At 49.9% G+C, this 20,851-nt stretch overlaps 2 protein-coding genes across 2 annotated transcripts; one reads left to right on the forward strand and one right to left on the reverse strand.

The window, feature by feature from the left end:
- The first annotated feature begins 216 nt into the window (after positions 1-216).
- Positions 217-12,145, forward strand: Tada2b (transcriptional adaptor 2B). The gene is made up of 2 exons (XM_050141019.1): positions 217-719; positions 8,419-12,145. Exons 1-2 carry the CDS (start codon positions 450-452, stop codon positions 9,409-9,411), a joined length of 1,263 nt encoding a protein of 420 aa, XP_049996976.1. The 5' UTR covers positions 217-449; the 3' UTR covers positions 9,412-12,145.
- Positions 12,146-13,341: 1,196 nt separating this feature from the next.
- Grpel1 (GrpE like 1, mitochondrial) lies at positions 13,342-17,960 on the reverse strand. The gene is made up of 4 exons (XM_050141020.1): positions 17,813-17,960; positions 15,492-15,654; positions 14,313-14,394; positions 13,342-13,979 (listed from the first exon to the last, which is right to left on the reverse strand). The coding sequence occupies exons 1-4, from the start codon at positions 17,914-17,916 to the stop codon at positions 13,633-13,635; spliced, it is 696 nt and encodes a 231-aa protein (XP_049996977.1). The 5' UTR covers positions 17,917-17,960; the 3' UTR covers positions 13,342-13,632.
- Positions 17,961-20,851: the final 2,891 nt, after the last annotated feature.

Here is a 20,851-nt window from a genome sequence, read left to right on the forward strand (position 1 = left end):
GTGAAACTTGGCGCTGATTGGTCGCTGGCTCTCGAGAGGTGTGGCGCACACCACCGGCTTCCGTTCTGCGCCTCGCCGGCTGTCAGGCTTGGGGCGGGGCCTTGCGGCTGAGCGAGCCCATAAGGCGGAGGGAGGCGGCGGCACGCAGGCGCAGAGCGGAGGTTCGGCTGCCCGCGAGGGGGCGCGCGCGGGGCGCCTGCGCGATGCGGCGGGGAGACAGCGGCGTCGGCGGCGGCGGCGGCGGCGGCCGGGCCGGGCCGGAGGGCGCCTGCGTGCTGAGGCGGGACGCGGTCCGCCTGGCGGGCTCCGGCGGCGCCTGGGCGGGGGCGGCCGTGGCAGCGGCCGGCAGCAGCGCGGACGCGGCGGGCACGGTGGGCCCGGCAGGCGGCGGGGCGCTGACGGCCGGAGGCGCGGCGGCTGCGGGCCGGGCGGCGGGCGAGCGGGGGAAGATGGCGGAGCTGGGCAAGAAGTACTGCGTGTACTGCCTGGCCGAGGTGAGCCCGCTGCGCTTCCGCTGCACCGAGTGCCAGGACATCGAGCTGTGCCCCGAGTGCTTCTCGGCTGGCGCGGAGATCGGCCACCACCGCCGCTACCACGGCTACCAGCTGGTGGACGGCGGACGATTCACTCTCTGGGGGCCTGAGGCGGAGGGCGGCTGGACCAGCCGCGAGGAGCAGCTGCTGTTGGACGCCATCGAGCAGTTCGGCTTCGGCAACTGGGTGAGCGGCGGGCCCGAGCTAGGAGGGCATGGCTGGCTGGCTGGGTGCACCCTGCGGAGGGCCTCAGGTGGCCGGGCGGGATTGCCCGGAGAATGTTGGGTGCCTGCGGCCACACAGCTGGTAGAGCAGGGCCTTGACCTGTGGCCCTGACACGGAGCTGTCTGCCCTTCACACCCGTCCTCAGAAGGTGTGCATTGAACACAGGCGGAGGGCAGGCCTTGTGCCTTGCCAAGCTTCTCGAGCCAGATGGCAGCAAGCTAGACCCCACAATGCCTACTGAGATCCCTGGTAGGGTTGGGTTATCCTGGGCACAGTGATGAGGAAGGTCAGAAGCCTGGGCTACCCATCCCGCATGCACTTAGTCTGCATTCAGGGCTTCGTGTGCTTTCTGTGGGTGTCAGCATGTGCCCAGTGATAGGGTTCTCTGTAGGTACCAGTGTCTTGTTTAATTCTTGCTCTCCACAGCACCCAGGACATGGTGTGATGGGTGGTCACTAAAGAATGAACAAAGGCGTCTTCCTGAGGAGGCATGGAGCCAGGGGTCCGCTTACTAGTCGTCAAGTTTCTGTAGAGGTGACTTGCTGGTGGTTGTGTGTGCCAGCCAGATAGTGCACTGGGCTCCTGGTTGTTATCTCCTTCTATTCCTCACATGTATTAGGGAAGAGCTCTGTCTGCATTGTCACCATTACCACCCAGCACATGTAGCATCTTCAAGCTTTCAGAAAAGCAGGGAGCTAAGCCTGACCCTGCCCTGTCCAGGCTCTTCCCCAGTATGGTAGAGTCCTGCTTCTCTGAGCTTCCCTACTCCAGCCATACTGCCCTCCTCTTCCAGGTTATCACACAGTGGGTGACCTTCTGGACCCACCTCCCCCACCTAAGATTCTGCTCTCCAGATGCTTTCCCTATGGGCAACCCCATGACTCCTGCTCTCCAGAAAACATCTGGTTACTTTGTCTAGAAGTGGAGTTTGTTGTGTAGTGAGCATTTGCTTTGTACTTATCAAGCACCCTGAAGAGGAGCCTCAGAGCTGAAAATGTTGCTTTCGTTTGCTCTGTTCCTGGAGCTTGTCTCTTACCTGATGGCATCCATCCCTCTCTACCTGATTGCCCTTGGTGACCTCGCCTCACTTTGTCCTCAGCTTCAGAGCCAACTTAAAGCCTTCATCCTCCTCCAGTTGGTCTGCTGTCACCTGTTTAAAAACTGTGCAGGCTGTAGCTGCCGATTGTGACCTGAACCGCTTTGGCATTTACCTCTTGCTGTGACCACTTCTCATGGCTTACCTGCTTTCTCCTTTTGTTCTATAGTCCTGCTCTCACCAACACAGGACTTTTACAACATAAACTGCGTCTCTTTGGCCCTCGGCAACTAACTTCCAGCTCTACTTAGAGTACACTGCAAGGCCTGACAACGCCTATGGTTGCCTGTGTCTATGGTTCTCACGCTGCTACCCTTGACCAGTTTTCCTCTTTTCTGCCTGAAGTGCTTTCTAGTCAAGACTCCCGACTGGTCTTTGTCCTCACATGTCACTGCTGCAGAGAGACTTTCCTCCCTCGCGTCGTCCCTCTAGCACTTTATCTCCACAGCAGCCACCGAAAAGAGTGAAAGTACTAGTTTCGGGGAGCCCAGCACTGAGCTCACTTCATCTCTTGAAACTTGGGCTATTCTCAGGGAACTCTGGGAGAGGGGGCAGAAAGAGTGTAAGAGCTGGAGGGGAAGGAGAACAGGGCACTCCAAATCAAGTAAGCAAAAGCTCCTGTGAACTTGCAGAGACTGAAGCAACAACATAGGGCCAACATGGATCTGCACCAGGTCCTCTGTGTATATATTAGAGCTTTCAGGTTAGCGTTTTTATGGGTGTGTGAATTAGTGGGTCACTGATTCATGTGACTTTCCTTGGGGCTCTTTTGCTTTATTGTTTGCCTTGTCCAACTTTGATGTGATGGTTTTTGTTCTATATCACAGTTTATTCTGTTAAAGAAAAGAAATCTTGGACTGTAGAGTCCATACTTCAACTAGTGTTTGTGCCCCATTTATGCAGCAGTCTCAGAAGCAGACAGCACCCAGGAAGTAAAGCATGTAAAATGTGGATGAATGAACGCTGGGAGGGGAAGGCCTCTTCTGAAGCAGCGCTTTCAGGCTTTAAGGCCAGAGGAGCTTGAGATGCCGGTTCTCATGAGGCCCAGGCTCAGCTTTGGAAGAAGTGAAGCCCAAAGGGAAGAGTCTTGGGGCTTGGCTGCCAGTCTGAGAGATGCAACACTGATCATCACACAGGATAGGGGGGCTCTGTGACCCTGCTCCCTGTGCTCTCTTAGGCCAGTTGCCTTACTCCTCTGAGCCTTGTTTTCTTCACTAGAGGCACCACAGCTTGGATATGCGGTTCTTTTTTGAGCTTGTATGCTATTACACAGAAGTATGTCCCAGTATGGACCTGTGTAGAGCCTGTGCCAGCTCTTTGCAGTACCCTTTATGTACACAAGTCCTGTGACTTGCACAAGCAACACTGTGGAGTGAATTTATGTTCTACTTTGCAATTGAAAGACAGCAACTGTGAGAATCTAAGCCGCTTGCTACGAACTTTATAGCTTTGCACATGATGGCTAGGTGTGATTATAGCCTGGGTCTCCACTGCAGCACTAAGAGCATTAAGTACTGTGGTTGGAGACCAGAAGCTTACTGGTGCAGTTGGCGGTGTGGTACTACCAGAAAGCTTACACAGGGTCTAGTTGGGATCTGTACTACGGAAAAGTCACAAAAGGGAGGATACCATAGTAGGGAGAGTGACTGAGGAAAGAGATGGGTGGCCCTCAACAACACACATAGGTCAGGCCTGCCAGGGTGCTCAGAACCTCCAGACAGCTGCGCTGTGGTGGACTCTGCTGGTTGGATGATGCAGGACCTCTGGAACGTGTGAGCACAGACATGTAGACATGCAGAGGTTCAGGGTGATTAGAGCCTTTGGTAGATGAATCGCCAGTTTTGTTACCTGGCTATCAAGACACTAAACTGTCAGAGAGGAGACAGTTTGAGAGGACCAGCTCCTCTCCAGGGACATCCAGTAGAGGGAAGTGGGGCTTGGCCAGCTTATGTAGTTTTGGATGTAGTAAGAGGAACCAGTGGAGAGGTTCTCGTGCCTAGGGACAGGTAGAGTAGCCTGGGTAGTACTTCTTCCCTCTTTAGATGACAGTTGACATGCCCAGTGTGTGGATTGCTGCATTGTTTGTTCATTCCTCTGTCCGCTGGCATGTGCTCAACAATCTGCTACGGGCTAGCCCGTGTGGAGGGACACTGCTAGGACAGCTGTGACCTTGCAGCGTGGGTGAGTAGACTCCATGTTCAGTGGTGAGAAGGACTAGAAAAGACTGCATGGGTGGAAGGTAGCATAGAGGAAGGAGGTATTTTGTGTTCTAGGAGTTGGTTGTGTTTGTGAGCTATGCAGAAGCTGGCTTGCCCCAAGTGGAAGGCTGAAGATGAGGGCTCATCCTGTGGGGTGTCGCATGCAAGCTTGACTGTAGTCATGATTGGAAAAACCTTAAGCCCCAGCCAGTGTGTGGTTGGAGTATTAAAAGCTGTTTCCCACTCCTTGTGCTAGATGCCAGACAGGGCTGTGATGGGGGTGTTAAGGTTGATGCCTATTTCCTAGTTCCAGGTCTCAAGGCAGACATGTTGCATTGTTCCCTCACTCTTACAGTTCCCCAAATTCTGATGCTCCCCACTTACTGATGAAAAGCAAATGGACTGAAGGATGAGCCCAGCTAGAGTCTGGGCCCAGGTCTTTGTGGTTCATGTCTCACTGGGACAATGACAGCCTAGCACAGACCTGCTGGTGACAGGTACTGGCCAGACACTGACTTGTCATCTATAAGATCTCAGGGACCTAAAAAGGCTATAGGGCCATCTGCCTTTTCACCAGGTGGCTTGCTTAGTTAGGGGTTCTGTTGCTGTGAAAAGACACCATGACCATGGCTACTCTTATTAAAAAAAAAAAAAAAAAAAAAAAAAAAAAAAAAAAAAAAAAAAAAAAAAAAAAAAAAAAAAAATTTAATTGGGGTGACTTATATTTTCAGAGGTTTAGTTCAGTATCGTCATGGCAGGAATGGAGGTGTGCAGGCAGACATGGTGCTGGTTACATCTTGATCAAAAGGTAACAGGAAGTGAACTGAACCACTGGGTGTGACTTAAGCATATATGAGACCTCAAAGCCCACCTCCGCAGTGACACACTTCCTCCAACAAGGCCATACCTACTCCAACAAAACCACACCACCTACTAGTGCCATTCCCTGTGGGGTTATTTCTTTCAAACCATTACATCAGGGCAGAGGGCTGTAGGGGTTAGTAGAAGGAATGTGTCACCAGCCTGTGCGTCTGATAGAAGGGTGGTAGAGATGATAAGGGCAGACTAAAGGAGGAAAGACCCTGGGTAGGATTGTGTAGACACTGGCTCCCAAATGTTACTGAATCAGAACAACCTGGGGAGTGCACTAAACACAGAAGAGACCAGGAACAGTGCCCAAGGAAATGAGGTCTCAGGGTTGTCTAATATCCCAGAATAGTAGTGAGATGACCATCTCAAGGGCCAGCTATGTCCCTTTTCTTCCTGACGCAGGAAGAAAAGTCCTATTTAGATGTCCCTTTGTATAACAGGCTGAGCTAGCCTGCCAGTGTAGGAAGCTGCTGGTGGCCTGGCCTGCCTTTTCCTGGCCACATTATCCTGCTGCCCCTCTCAAGATTCTGGGAGGGTCTGATTTGAGGGTTCACAGGGCGATGATAGAGTAGCAGGTGCACCAATGACTTAGCCATGTGAGCTCATGGCGGGCTTATGAGGCTGACAGCAGCTTTGTCCAGCTGGCACTTACCATCTGGTGGTGAGGAGAATGAAGTAGAACTGCCTAGAAGTACTTCACAGGATGCTGGGATCAGTGCTTTGTACCTGCCCTTCCCCTGGGTGGCTTCAGAATGCTTTTAGGTGGATTATGTTTCCTGTTTCGTCCTGGCAGCCCCTTACCACACCTCCCCAGGAAAGGGGGTGCCTTTGGTTTCTGCCTCTTTAGAAACTCCTTCATTTGAAGGGTGGGCCAGGGCACACATTCTCCTACTACAAAGTCCAGCCCCTGGTCATGGCCAACCTCAGCCAGCCTTGTTCCTCACAGTTCAGTTGCTGGGAGAATAAAGACAACAATGGAGTTAAGTGTCAGCTGGGTTGTGGCCGGGTTGTCTACTGAAGAGGAAGGACAGGAAGGAAATTGTGAGGCCCTCCCAAGTCAAAGTTGCCTGCCCCAGGCAAGGTGCTGGGAGATCAGAAGCTTTGTGTGTAGCACCTTTCCACCAGTCTGAGTCAGGAGCTGCCATCCTGTGGAGCTTCTTTGAGAGTTGACTGAAGCGGGAAGAAGCAGTGGCTGGTAGTCCAGCCTTGCCCCGCGTTCTCATAGTGCCAGCAATTGCATGAGGCAGACTCCTCAGCACATGCTGCATTGACAAGCGTGGGAGGCCCAGGGTGATTAGCATTTGGTGACAGGCAGCGTTCCTAACCAGACTGCTGAATTTGAGCTGCACAGTGTCAACTGGCCATGTGCCCTATGGTAGCTCACCCAAAGGCTTATTGACCTTGAATTGTAGGTAGTGAGAGCACTGCTCTCCTGGGTGCAGCTGTGAGGACTCAGTGAGACGATGTATGTAGGTACTTTTGCCTGTTAATTTAACTGCACTCCAACAGAATCCCTAAGAGGAGGCAGCAAGAGTGAAGGGAACAGGAGGTGGAGCCATAAGGAAAGTCTTAGAAGAATGGGGGCTTAGAACACACACAGAGACAGAGAGAGAACGAGCTTCCAGTGAACCTGATTGTTCTGAGTAGCGAGTAGCAGAACTGATGATGTAGATCACAGACTGCCTGACCCTAGGTGCTGTGCTTGTGCCTCCCAATGAGTCTACCTTCCCACCACCCTGTGAGTGGAACCTCAGCTGAGGAGCTCAGACTCTTGGGCTCAGTGGTCAGTTAATTGAACCAAATGAGTGACTTCTAGGTTCCATAAGAGACCAGAGAAAGTGGAGAGTGATTAAGGAATAGACCTGATGTCATCCTCTGGCTTCTGTAGCACAAGCACATGTGTGTGCACATCTTTGCAGGTGAGAGGCCTGAGAGGCCACTCCTGGACCTTCTCACCAAGGCCTGGAGGACCATCTCTAAGGAAACCTGCCAGGCCTGAGTGTGGTTGTTTCTTTGCTAGACAGGATCAGAGGCTCTGCAAAGAGCAGCAGGAGCCAGGCATAGTCATTTGACTTTTTAGAATGCTTCCTGAGAGAAACAAGTAGGGGTGAAGCTAATAGTGACATTTAAAGTTGGAGTTATGCCAGGTGGTAGTGGTGCACGCTTTTAATCCCAGCATTTGGGAGGCTGAGGCAGGACTGATCTCTGTGAGTTGAAGGCCAGCCTGGTCTACAGAGCAAGTTCCAGGACAGGCTCCAAAGATATACAGAGAAACCCTGTCTCTAAAAACCAACCAACCAACCAAATAAATAAAAAGTTGGAGTCATATAATTCCTCCCAGAGACCAGAGTATATCCCTTGCTGTAATCTTTACTTTTCTCCTTATAAGTCTCAAGTGAAGCTGCACCTGTGTCTTGTCTCAGACCTGCCTTCTTCATTCTGCTTTGTTAAGTTAACCTACAGTGTCTCAGGCTAGTGGGAAAGGTCCTGCTCTAGGTGTATGTCCCAGAAAAGGTCCAGATGAAGGGCCGCTCAGCTGAGTTGGGCCTCTTTACCTCCCACAGCACCTAGCTTATAATCAGGACAGCCATCAGCTCCAACAGGGCACAGAGACTGGATTAGGCATGACCATTTGGAGCCCAAAGCAACTTGCCCCTAACAGCACTGTGTATAACCTGCAGCTCAAAGAGGTGCTGCTGGTTCTGGGACTAGTTGTTGAGAACAGCAGCCGGGAAATGAGTGTGCATTTTGAGCAATTACTTTCTGAAGTGGCTTTAGTGGTTGACTTTAAGGAAGAGGCCTCTTGGCAAAAGGAAAAGATTGAGGGAGCCATTTAGTTTCCTCTCTTGCAGGCGTGGAGAGTGTTTTCAGCAGTGGTAGCACTGCAGTTAGCCTCTATGTGCCTATCATCCATAGCCACTAAGAGAGGAACAAGCTTAGCTTCCAGAACCCAAGGCTGCGACAATGTGAAGAGTCCTGACCCTTTTTGCCCTAGAGCTGCAGCAAGAAATAGTGTCATTTGTTGTCATGCTGCATGGACTTGCTTTGCCCTGTGGACAACTTGGCGAGTCTGCTGTCTAGTCTGAGTGAAAAGTGTGCCCTGCGATGCCAGACTGTCTTCAGGTGTTCTTCAGGGTTTGCAATGGGTAAAATGGACAATAGCACATGGCGGAGTTTCTTTTTAAGAAGCCAGGGAATGAAGAATGACTTTTAGGAGTTTTCATCCCAGCTTTGTCACAAGTTCCCACATAGCCTTGAACAAGTCGGTGGCTCTGGATCTTCCCTCTTGGATACATCTCTGTAAGTGCCACCAGTGCCAATTTGGTTGGAATGCATATCTGAACATATTTGGGGGGGATTCTGTGTGTGTGTGTGTGTGTGTGTGAGAGAGAGAGAGAGAGAGAGAGAGAGAGAGAGAGAGAGAGAGAGAGATAACACTGATAGGAAGTAGCCCAAGTAAAACTGTGAAAAAGTAATTTGGTTTTTGTCATTATAGGAAGACATGGCCGCGCATGTTGGTGCTTCAAGGACTCCCCAGGAGGTGATGGAGCACTATGTCAGCATGTACATCCATGGGAACTTGGGCAAAGCCTGCATCCCTGACACCATCCCCAACCGGGTGACAGATCATACCTGCCCCAGCGGGGGCCCTCTCTCACCTAGCCTCACCACTCCTTTGCCCCCACTGGACATCTCTGTAGCTGAGCAGCAGCAGCTGGGCTATATGCCACTGCGTGATGACTATGAGATTGAGTACGACCAGGATGCTGAGACGCTCATCAGTGGGCTCTCTGTGAACTATGATGATGATGATGTGGAGATCGAGCTCAAGCGTGCCCATGTAGACATGTATGTGCGGAAGCTGAAGGAGAGGCAGCGCCGGAAGAACATTGCCCGTGACTATAACCTGGTGCCAGCCTTCCTGGGCAAGGACAAGAAGGAGAAGGAGAAGACACTAAAACGAAAGATCACCAAGGAGGAGAAGGAGCTGCGGCTGAAACTGCGGCCACTCTACCAGTTCATGTCCTGCAAAGAATTCGACGATTTATTTGAAAACATGCACAAGGAGAAAATGCTTCGCGCCAAGATCAGAGAGCTGCAGCGGTACCGGCGAAATGGCATTACAAAGATGGAAGAGTCAGCTGAGTATGAGGCTGCCAGACACAAACGGGAGAGGAGGAAGGAGAACAAAAACCTGGCCAGCTCCAAAAGGGGGAAGGAAGATGGCAAAGACGGTGAGTTTGCAGCCATTGAGAACCTTCCTGGGTTTGAGCTGCTGTCAGATCGGGAGAAGGTTCTCTGTAGCTCTTTGAACTTGAGTCCTGCACGCTACGTGACTGTGAAGACTATTATAATTAAAGATCACCTCCAGAAGCGACAAGGGATCCCCTCTAAAAGTCGCCTTCCCAGTTATCTGGACAAGGTCCTAAAGAAAAGGATTTTAAATTTCCTCACAGAAAGTGGGTGGATATCCAGGGATGCTTCCTGAGGCCAGATGATGCTAAAGCAGCTTGTGAGCCAAATGACCTGGGGGTCCCCCCTGCAACATTGTTGCTCTTTTAAACAAATTGAATTCTTTTTTCAAGGCTTAAATTTTTTCATGACCCTCTGGAAGAAGCAATAGTAGCAGTCTTAAATTGACTCGTGGGGAGGAAAACATGTGTCTTTCTTAGTCCTAAGGTAATCCTTTCAGAAGACGGCTTGCCTTTGTGTCCCTCTGAAGACTGTCCCCACCTTGGACTAGTTCCATTTATTTTATGAGCCTTCCCCCCTTTGGGTTTAGAAGCTGTTATGCTGTGGGAGCCAAACTGTGTGTTCCTGCCATCAGCGTTTTCCTGGTGACACAAGCTTTACTCAGGTGGGCTGTTGTTGGCACCCCTTCACTGAGCCCACTGCTGCCCCCCAGCCGGTACCCCAAGCACAGCCCCGGCACACCGCACTTTACCGGGAGGCAGGCTGTGCACAGAACCCTCTGCTGTGGAGGCCAGAGATTACCACCAGGCCCGCTCCCCACTGAGCCACTTAAGATGAGCCCCTCATTTGCACACAGTAACCACATGAGCTTCCACATACCTGACAGTGCTTGCTTCATCTTAGCTCAGCCCAGCCTGGGCTGCCTGGGCAAGCTCTCTTAGCACATTCTTGTCCCTGTGGTTGGGAAAGCAGTTAATGGGAGGGCCACATGATCAGGTGGGGGCTGCCCTTTGCTGCTCTGAACCACTATAGTACACCTGACTTGGAAGACCCTCTGAGTTTAAGGCTGAGTGTGCAGTGCTGAGTTGGGGCAGTAGCTGCTCAGGACTTCCACCACCACTGCAGAGTCCTCTTCACTAAATACAGGACATGCTAGGGTATGGCCTGGTCCCCCCCCCCTGCTGGGTAGAGCCAGGGGACCAGCTGGCAGGGGCCCTAGGGGGTGCAGAGCATCCTGCCTGTGCCTTGGAGCCTTTGCACTGCTTGTTTGTGCTCTTGAAGCAAACTCAGAAATGGCTCCTTCCCATATTGACTGAAAAGCTTGTTTCTGGGGGCCTCCTTCAAGGATTCATATGGTACCTTCCTTCTTAACTTGAGGAAGGCATTTGTCTTCCGGCTGCTCAGGGTTCTCACGCCCAGACCCTGCTTTAAGAGTCCTGGAGTTGACCACAGCCCCTGCCCCTGTCCCTGAGGTACAAGAGCCTATTTACCTCATAGAGTGTTTGGGCTCGGAAGTGAAAGTGAAGTTATTTTGAAGAAAAACAACTCATTTCCAAGGACGACTTGATGACGTGCCTTTTCATTTTACATCCTCTGTCCCCTAGGGTAAGGTTTTCAGCATTAAATAAAACATTTCAAATATACTGTATATGGCTTTAGTTGTAAAGTGCATTGTAGGCTAGCAGGGAAGTACCCTGTGAGCCAGGCCCAGATTTCTTTTGACACCACAAGATGCTGAGCAGTGGTGTCAAAGGACCAGCTCCACACTGTCCCCTGCAGGTGAATAGTGAACAGTAGCTGGTGTCACTGAACAGCAATGGGATGGTGCTCAGTGCCTAGTTGTTCTCCAAGTGGAGTTCCTGGGCACTTGTCATAAATACAGAATCATACCCCATCTAACTCTCTTGAGATTTAGATGATTTGGGGGCTTCATTAACAGGGACTAACTAGCAGGGTGTTTTCAAACCCTCCAGGTGGCTGGGATGCAAGCTTAAGTTTGAGAACCACTGGCTTTGTCCTGGTATCTCCAACACCAAGAGTCCCAGCTTGGTGAGGTTTGAAGTTTCAGTGTGTCTTCTACAAAATGACAGCTAGACCTACATTAGCTTGAGAAGCAGAGGATCCTGTCAACATGTGGCCAAGAGCTGTCGGACAAAAAGCTGTGCTTAAGCAGGCGTATAGTGTGTGTACATCTTTTGATGATATGAATTTATTTGGGCGTGACTGTTTTAAAACACCATGATGAATGTATAATTAATTTATGTTCAAGTATTAATATTGTTACAAGGGAAAAGTAGTATTAGGATTGTTTGCTCTCCTGTCTTCCCCAGCTGTTTCTGTCACATTACTCTTTGTTAGCTCAGACAGATATGGACATGTTTATATTTAATTCTCACGATAAATTAGCTACCACAACCCCATGGAACCAAGTTTTTTCAAATTTAAACAAACTGTCTTTGAGTCAGAAAAGTTAGATAATTCTTCAACTGTTTGAAATAATGCTCTCTGGGAGGCCAACATTCCAAGAATGTATTAAGAATTAAAACCCTACCATTTTTATTATTCTTTTACAATAAATTGTTGAGAACAAAGTCGTGTCTGTTTGCTTCTTGATCCTCCAGCACTTTGCTGTCAAGCCAGTTTCCTGCCCGAGGTGGAAAGCTGCTGTCAACCAAGCACAAACCCCCATGGGCCAGACAGCAATACACCCACAGTTGAGTCTGAGCCGAAGAGTACCAGCCAGGCCAAAGACCATTTCCAGCTGCCTCTAACATTCTGGTTAGCTACACTCACACATGTACCTGGAATGTGTCTGAGCAAGACTTGAATTCCATGAGAAATATGTGCACATCTGTGCATCTCCCATTAGTGCTGATGATGAGCTTGCAAACATCTGCCACATTTAGGCTACTCATTCCTGATTGGTTCCAGGACCTTCCTCTCTTCCAAGGTACCAAAAGTGGCTTATATGACAGGAGGCACTGTCTACACATAATCTATGCATGTTCCAGGATGCCATGCACATACAGTGTACTTAGAGACAGAAAAAATGCTATCCATGTTCAACTATTAAAACTTGGGTTCTTGTGTTTAAGCGCAGGTGGGGGGGTCAGAGGACAACTTTGGGAATTCCTTCAATTCCAGAGATTGAACTTTGATTGTCAGGATTGGCAGCAGGTGCTTTTACTGGCTGGCCTTTGACAGTTTTTCTTGAGTCTTAACATGGAACCTGTGAACCAGGTTGATCTAGACCTTGTAGGCTGAGCTCTGTAATGCTCAGCAGCTTTAGCTGGAAAGGGCTGACCACCCATCCACAGTGAGCCTGATGGTGGATGTACAGCTACGCAGCATAAAGGCACATTGCCTCTCCTGTGTCAGGCTGCCTTTAGTCTGGCTTTTGTCTAAGTAGTTCAAGGCTGCTTAAAGCAGAATGTATGATGACAGAACCTTGAATTCTGGCACTGTCTTTTAAATTCAATGGCAAAAGACTATCCCCTCACCTCTGTGCATTTACTGCAGTGCCCTGGATTCTGCACACGGGTATAATCAATGCCTTACTTCCTCTGGCACAGATTCACTTACATCACCATTTCTTAGCTTTTTTCCTGAGCCCTCTCTCGAAATGGGAAACAGGCCTTTTGGCTGGTGGGAGCCTGAAGTCAGCTTCTGCCACATGGCTTTGGCTCCTTGGTTTTCTCCTACGATCTATATTAAAGGCCAAGATGTACAACCCAGGCATATGCAAGCTCCAAGCTTAAATGTGAACTGAGCGAGCCAGGCTTTCTCCTCAGGAGCTCATCAGATCTCCACTAGATGATAAAATTCAATACTAGAAAACTAGGAGGACAAAAAAGATGAGACTTTTAGTGCTCTTGACCACAACCTGAAAAGTGGAAATGTCTGAAGCATACTAGTCATGCAGCTTCACATTCAAAATGATGTCTTGATAGCGTATGATTTCTTTAGCATTGCTTAGCTATAAATATTGAGAAAACTGTAAGCAGAGGAAAAACTAAGTATGTTCAAGTTCAGGTGTTCATTTCCCAGTTCAAAGGCTGCCATTTACAGCAGCCAAATCCTACCTACAAAGGAATTCATCCTCTTGAAGGTCTTAGCTTTGCTGGTAAGAACACTGTTCCCTCTCTGGCCCTTCTCTTTGAAGGAACCCCACCATGCTGAGTGATACCAGTGCCTTGGCACCCAGAGATAGACTGTGCAGCACAGATGTAGCCAAAGACCTTTTATTTATGTAAAGTACTTATCAATCACCAGGTGGAACAGACAGTGTTACTCCTCCTGAGGCCCTCTTCTGAAGTAGGTGACACTAAACTCGGTGATCAGGCTCGCAGAGTCCCTGACAGTATGCAAGCAGCTTTGTGTTCTGCTTAGCTTACTTAAAATTTCCAAAGGGCTGGGCAAGGCTCAGATGTGTTCACAGATGAGAAATTACAAGCCTGCCTCTGCCTTTCAAGTTCTAGCAAGTGACTTACAAAGTCCAGAGCCCTGAGGAAGGCAGCTAAGCTTCCTTCACTACCCCCACCACAGCTGGCCTAAGGATACGCCCATGCAGCTTATAACCCACCTTTCTAACTTCTGACACAGTGCCTGGCTCTTTCCCCTCCATGGGGGCGTGGAACGAAGCCTCGTGTTCATAAGGGTCGAACTTGACCCCGATAGGGTTGAGCCTGAGCAAGCCATGTTTTGTGAACACCTTCTGAATCTGGACTTCAGTCATGACTAGCCCTTCATATAGGATCTTCAAGTGAGGATTATTCTTGCTGATCTCCTCCTTTGGAACACTCTGGGTTGCCTTTTCCAGGATGTCTGCAACCTCCAGCAAGTCCTTGCAGAAGCCTTGGATGCCTGCATGGAGGAAGAGAAGATGGTCTCCACTTAGTATCAGTTGCACGGACTCCTCACACAGGGCTGTTCATGATGCCTGGTCAAATGATACGTACTTCTGAGAAAGAGCACGTAATAGGAACTAAAAGTGAGGAAAGGAAGAAAGCACAGTAGAGAAATTAGCTTAATGTGCCCTGAGGCTCCCAAAGCAAGGTGACTGCTGACCAGGCGGCAGGCAAGGCCAGCTCAACAGGAGAGTACTGTGAGGACAGCAGGAGCTGCACCACCATCTCCATGTTACCCACATCTGCATCCCTGCTTTCTCCCCTCTCAGAAACGACAATGTCTGCTTACCAAACAGCTTGGCCTCCTCTACCAGCTTCTGGCTTCTCTGCCGAAAATTCTCAGTATCTGCCAAAGCCCGTTTGTATTTTTCCTAAAAGAAAAAGATTTAATTATGCTACAGATGTGTGAGAAAGCCATTCTGATTTCAAAATGATTATATAACAAACTCTAAATCAGGACATAAATAAAATGTCATTAACTGAGATTTTGGACAAAACCAGGACAGTTTAAGAGTAATTTACACTTGTGTTGGTGTCTCCAGGAGGCAAGGAGAGACTACTACCCAAGGCCACAGTGGGAAAGAGCCAACAGGTCCTCCTCATGTGCTCATACCCTCGTCATCCCTTAGGGAAAAACGCCAACTTGAAGGTGTCGAAGCATATCACTAGGGGTTGCCTACCTCAGTTTCCCGCCTCCCCGGAGAGGAAGGAAGATCACCTGAAGAAATCTCAAAGAGGCCATGCCCAGCCAAATAATTAGTGGAGGCAGAGACAGGACAGATCTCAGCACATTTCTGACATTCTCTAATACCCACTGGTGGACTCCAGGTCTCTATAATACCTGCCCTCGGTTTTCAGGCAGTCATGGAGCAAGGCTCTGAGACAGCTTGTCCTGGTCTAGCTAGCCTTCATAACTTGGAAAATTCCACTGTTTTTCATCCCAATTTCCTCATCTATGAAGGGACCATGATTGAAGATTAACAGAGTTCACAGTGCCAGCCATGTAAAGTGATGCTACCAATTACCCATGCACTTAAGGAAGTTGCTTACACCAAGGGTCTGTGGTGGTTTGAAAGAAAATGCCCCGAGAGACAGGGCTTCTCATAGCTTTGAAGCCTGTCCTGGAACTCACTCTGTAAACCAGGCTGGCCTCAAAACTCACAGAGATCTGCCTGCCTCTGCCTCCCAAGTGCTGGGATTAAAGGAGTGCGCCGCCACACCGGGTGGAAGTGGGGCCTTGTTGGAAGAAGTGTGTCACTGTGGAAGTAGATTTTAAGGTCTCATCTATGCTCAAGTCATGCCAGTGAGACAGTCCGTTTCCTGTTGCCTGCAAGATGTAGGACTCTCAGCTACTTCTCCAGCACCATCTCCAACTATGATGATAATGGACTGAACCTCTGAACTGTAAGCAAGCCACCCCAATTAAATGTTCTTCAGAGTAACAGAAACCCTAACCCAGGGTCCTTACCATGGTCTCCCTCAGCTGCTTTTCTAGCTTCGCCTTCTCTTCCAGGAGGGTCTTGTCTGCAGATGGCTGCTCTGTCTTTGGCTCACAATGACCCAAGTCCTCTTCCAGGTTCTGGCCACTGTTCGTCTGTTTTGTAAGTGTGCACAACAAGCGAGGAGAAGGCCTATGGAAAAGCCCACACGTAAGAAGTGAAGACAGCCTAAAGACAGGCGGAAGATTTTGGAAACCTGGGCCTGAGACAGCTCAGTGGGTAAGAGCACTGGCCACCAAGCCCGACACCAGGACGCACATGGTAGAGAACCAGTCCCCACAGACTGCCCCAATCTCTACACATGCACTGTATGATGTGCAGCCTCCTCCCCAACAAAGTAAATGTTTTAAAAGAAATGATTTGTGTAATTTCAAACTATTTGCTAGGAAAGACTTACCTCAGACCTAACAAAGGCAATTGTAACACACAAAATACATGGCTATGGAGACAGGGAGGTGGCTCAGTAGGTAAAATTCCTACAGTGCAAGCACAAAGACCTGAGTTTGCACCCCAAGAACCCACATAAGAAAGTCAAGCATAGAGGCACACCTGTAGTCCTAGTCTTGAGGTGGCAGAGACGGGCAGATCCCTGCAGCCCCCTGGCCAGCCACCCTAATCAAATCATGACTTCAAGCTAGCTCACTGGGTCAAGGTACTTGCCACCAAGCCAGTCATGACATGAGTTCAATCCCCAGTACCTACATGTTGGAAGGAGAGAACTAATTCCTCCAAGTTGTCCTCTGACTGCCACACATTTGCTGTGGTACCTGTCCCCAGCAAATGAGTAAATGAGATAGAAGATACCTCATGTTAACCTTGGGCCATACAGCTCTCTGGGCCTCCCTCCTAGAGCACCTTTCTTCAAAAACACAACTTTAGGGACAGACATAAACCAGGCTGGGGGAAGCTGGGGGTGGGAGGCTGCTTTCCTGTCAGTTAACGTCAAATGCAGTACCACAGATGAGAAGCGCTTCTACAGGAATATTCCTGGAGGCCGCTTTGCGTCCAGCTCTTGGCACAGTGTAAGCCTGTTTTCATCGTGTGCCCACCTTTTAAGGTGCCTGCCCTCACCAGACAAAAAACCCAACTCCCATTCTACCCATTTTCCACAAAATTCAGGGAAAGTTGCTTTTTATTAACCAATAGCTCAGCCCTAGCAAGGAACAAGGTAAAGACGCTAAACAGTTGCTTAACTTTAGAGGTGGAACTCAAAAGCCCCAAGCCACGGGTTAAGGTAAAGATGGCAAAAAAAAAAAAAAAAAAAAAAGGCATTTGTCTAAATAAACTGTGGTCAGTTTAAGAGCCAGCCATGATAGAGCATCTAAAGGAAGTTCTTTACTTCCAACCATTATCACCTGCCAGAGTAGGACTCAGCCATCGATAAGTTTAAATGGAGGCCTGAGTCTCAGTAGTTTACCCTGACGCAATACCTGGTTGCAGGAAGAAACACAAACTGAGATTACCCGAGCACCACGAACAAACCATCCAACGGAAATGTCTAACTTTCCAACTGTTGTAGATCGCATCACCTTCCAGCACACACTCACCAGGACACCCCTAGGCAAATGTCAGCCAATATCAGGGGTCCTGAACCTCAGACACCCCTCACTCCCATCTTTACTACTATAAAAACCCAACTCTAACTGAGCTCGGGGCTCTCCGTTTATTCCAATACGCTGGACATGCAGAGAGACCGAGTTCGCAAACTTGCATAAAATAAAGGCTCTTTGCTTTTACATGCGGGACTCGGTCTCCTTGTTGACTTTGGGGGGACTTCGGGGATTTGGGCGTAACAGACAGGATACATCCTGGTCTGGAGCATGCCCGAGTTGGCCCTGGCCCTGAAGTGCACACTGCAGTTACCGACCAGTTTTAGCAACGCCAGCCGCTGGGCAGGCGAGCATCTGCCTGGCTGCCTGACCTTGGTCAAGTCTCTGGCTTTTGGGGTTGGCTTTTGCAATCCCAGAAGGGGTGGTGTCCCGTGCCCGTGAGCAAGCGGTATGTCGTCAGAAAAGCAAGTGGCGGAGCCTTCCACCTGAAGTATCGCTGCAGAGCCCGGGTCCCCACGCTTACGCCCCAGCTGCCCTGCTCCTCGGCTCTCGAGCCCAGTTCATGCAGCGCCTCACAGCAGATCCCGGGACGCCCGCGTGGAGAAGCCAGGGACGGGGGATCTGGCTGTGAGGACGAGGATCCAGGGCACCCGGCTGAAGGAACTCCTAGTCTGCTGCTAAGGCCGCAGCCAGAACTCGGCAGTGAGTGGGGACGACACGGAGAAGCGGCACTCTCTCACCTGAGAGACAGCGCCAACGCCGGGAGACTGCGCCCCGCGAGCCTCACGCACCGAGCCGCCATGCTTGTCCCCCGCGACTGCGTCACTGCGCCCACACTGAGCATGCGCGGAAGTACTATGCCAGCTTCCCCACCTACTGCTGCTTCTCAGCTAATCCGTGACCATCGTTGCTGTGATGGACAACCACGTCCACCAATACTTGCTAGTCGTGACGGAGTACCGTTCCCCCTCCCCGGTGGGCGAGGACTGAGACTTCTGGGAGCTCCGGAAGGTGAGGAGGTGAAAGGTGAAGGGAGCGGGGGCGGAGCCTCTGTGGGCGGGGCGCGACAGGAACAGCCAATGGGGAGGAAGAGCACGGGGGGCGGAGCAGGCGGTGGCCGGCGCTCGGGTGGTACCTGGCAACTTGTGCAGGATGGCTGCTGCTCGCTTAAACCTCCCACCGCGTTTGGTTTAGGGAACGTGGGAGGACCGGGAAGGTGAGGGCCGGTGGCAAGTTTGTCGCAAGCGTGTTGTGTTGTGTCAGCAGGCTGTCTGTGGACGACCCGAGGAACATGGCTTGGTTTTGTACCTTCTGTCACCTACAGTTTTCTCAGACCCCAAATGAAGTAGCAGCACTGTGTGCAGGAGAGCTCTGAGAATATGGGTGCAAATGTTTGGTCAATGCTCTGGGGGAGGTTGCAGTGCTGAGAGTTGTCGGAGGACGCCCCCTGTCCAGGTCTCTGCATCTGCTTCCTTCCTCCTCAGCCTCTCACATCCCGAGATCGAATACCTTGTCCGTGGATGACAGCCTGCTTGTGCACCTCGAAAGGGCCCAAACTCTTATCATTTAGCTTCGCTCTTATTAAAATCATTTGCTCAGCAAATGCTCCTGTTTGTCAGGGGTGGAGCTGTCACACGAAAGCACATGTCACCTCAAAAGGTAGGAGTTTATTCTGAAGTCAACTATGAGCTACCCTGGTCCAGAAACACAGCTTTAGGACACCCCAAATTCAATGTTTTAACATGAAAGCAGTTTCAGGACGTTTTATAGCAGCAGAACAAAGAAAGCCATAACTCAAGACATAAAATGCATTGGTGAAAATACTAAGTACACGATAACAGCAAATCAGAGAAATCTTAGCTGTAGGCCTTAGATGGTCTTTGATAACACTCTCAGCCCTTTGATTGGTGGGGACTCGTGTTTTGTTACTGTGTTGCCAAGATTTTAGTCTGTTTATGGAATGTTAAGTCTGACAGAGTGGGGCAAGGGATTGTTTCATGGACTAAGGATAGGCCATGATTAATTGTCATTAGGCTCTGGACCTGTGCTGTTCCAGCCTCACCACAACCACTGAGGTTTTAATCAGTCAGTCAGCCCTTGCAAACACTTTCTTTCCAAGAATCCTGGTTCAGGGGACAGGTGACCTGGTGTGGAGGCCCAAAGAGGCCAAAGGTCAGAGAGTTTGGGACCTGTTTTTTTGTTCATTTGAAGTTATTGACTCAAACAAAGATTCCCACCCAGTTGTCAGTCAGAGAGTTCTGCTCTCTCAGGGCTGTCGTCAACACCTGTTAGACCTCGTGCTCCTGACGTAGGGAAGTAATTTGTTCCTACCTAAAACAATAGTCTAAGGATCCAGCTAAGTTCCAGTTCCCTTTATGGAAATAACTTGGGATCCCACCCAGGGAGTGGTTTGGTCTAGGGCGTGAGTCTAGCACGAAATGTAGCTGGTGACTTTCAATTTGTGTGTTACTGCAGTCTTTTGTTTTACTCCTGCCTTTTGGGGCCAGGGGTTTATTAACCTGTTGGATAATTAAACACAGGCGAATTTTCAGTACTCACTGAGAAATTCCCACCCACTACGATCCTATATGTTTCTGTGTTTTATTATTTTCGTATTTATTATTTTCGTATCCCTACACCTCCACTCTGAAGAGGGTATTTTTGTTGAGGCTGGCCCCCCAACAACCTGATTTGTTAATTCATTAGGGCACAGAGAACAGGAAGGGGGTGAAATTGAAAGACAATTGGTCTGTGGCATTTGATTGTGACAGAACAGACAACTGAAAAAGGCAGAGTGTGAGATGGGACTTGATTGGGACTAGTATCGGATGATAATACGGCGCCACTGGCTCTTTTGTTAGGGAGTGATATGATCTAGTGGTTAGGGCTTTGAATGGAAATATTTATAGTAAATTGCCATATTATTTGGGAGTAGCTTTTTAAATGCTCTAGTTTTAAAAGGTGAGGCTTCTTGTGAGACTGGGGAAGCGCTGGCAGTGCTGAAGTCGGTGATGAATACTTTTATAATCTTTTAAAAAATGCTGCAAGAAGCCGGGCGATGGTGGCACACGCCTTTAATCCCAGCACTCGGGAGACAGAGGCAGGCGGATCTCTGTGAGTTTGAGACCAGCCTGGTCTACAGAGCTAGTTCCAGGACAGGCTCCAAAGCCACAGAGAAACCCTGTCTCGAAAAAAACAAAACAAAACAAAAAATGCTGCAAGATCCTCGGCGGCAGTAGGCAGCAGAAATGCTGTAGGTCCCAAATGGTGGTAGCAGGCCATGTGGTGGCAGGCAGCGGGCGCTGGGAGCAGCCAGTCCCAGGCAGAGACGGCTGCTGGTCCCAGGCAGGGAGACACATGGCAGGTGGGCAGAAGACAGAGACATGGATAGACACGACTTGCAGAGTGAGGTTGAATATTTATTCAGGGGGTTATGAAGGGAGAGAAAGAGAGAGAGAGAGAGAGAGAGAGAGAGAGAGAGAGAGAGAGAGAGAGAGAGAAGAGGGGAGAGAGGCAGAAGCAAAGAGGAAGATGGAAAAGAGAGAGAGCTCAGGCTGGAAGCTGAAGATCAGCCTGCCTCAGCGGATGGGGGAGGGAGTGGGTGTGGCTTGTCTCTTAAAGAGACAGAAAACCATAACATACAGTGGGGGCTCATCCACTTTCCTTTTGGAATTTTCTGGAATAAGACTTAAAACATCCTGTGGTTTTCCCTGGCAGTAACCAGGTCACCAAATTGCTCCCATCCTGAACATGGTTTCTCTTCCATCTTGGGTCTTATT

This window comes from Alexandromys fortis, unplaced genomic scaffold (genome assembly GCF_014885135.2).
Source record: "Alexandromys fortis isolate MF-2015 unplaced genomic scaffold, M_Fortis_MF-2015_v1.1 scaffold_7, whole genome shotgun sequence".
Classification (NCBI taxonomy): Eukaryota; Metazoa; Chordata; class Mammalia; order Rodentia; family Cricetidae; genus Alexandromys; species Alexandromys fortis.

Bases quoted from the DNA above. Each gene is read 5' to 3' on its own strand.
- Tada2b (XM_050141019.1), top strand. From the start codon at position 450: ATGGCGGAGCTGGGCAAGAAGTACTGCGTGTACTGCCTGGCCGAGGTG. The intron at 720-8,418 runs GTGAGCGGCGGG...TTGTCATTATAG, and splicing joins AGTTCGGCTTCGGCAACTGG to GAAGACATGGCCGCGCATGT.
- Grpel1 (XM_050141020.1), bottom strand. From the start codon at position 17,916: ATGCTCAGTGTGGGCGCAGTGACGCAGTCGCGGGGGACAAGCATGGCG. The intron at 15,655-17,812 runs GTGAGAGAGTGC...GCTTTTCCATAG, and splicing joins GCGTTGGCGCTGTCTCTCAG to GCCTTCTCCTCGCTTGTTGT. The intron at 14,395-15,491 runs GTAAGGACCCTG...TTTTTCTTTTAG, and splicing joins AGCAGCTGAGGGAGACCATG to GAAAAATACAAACGGGCTTT.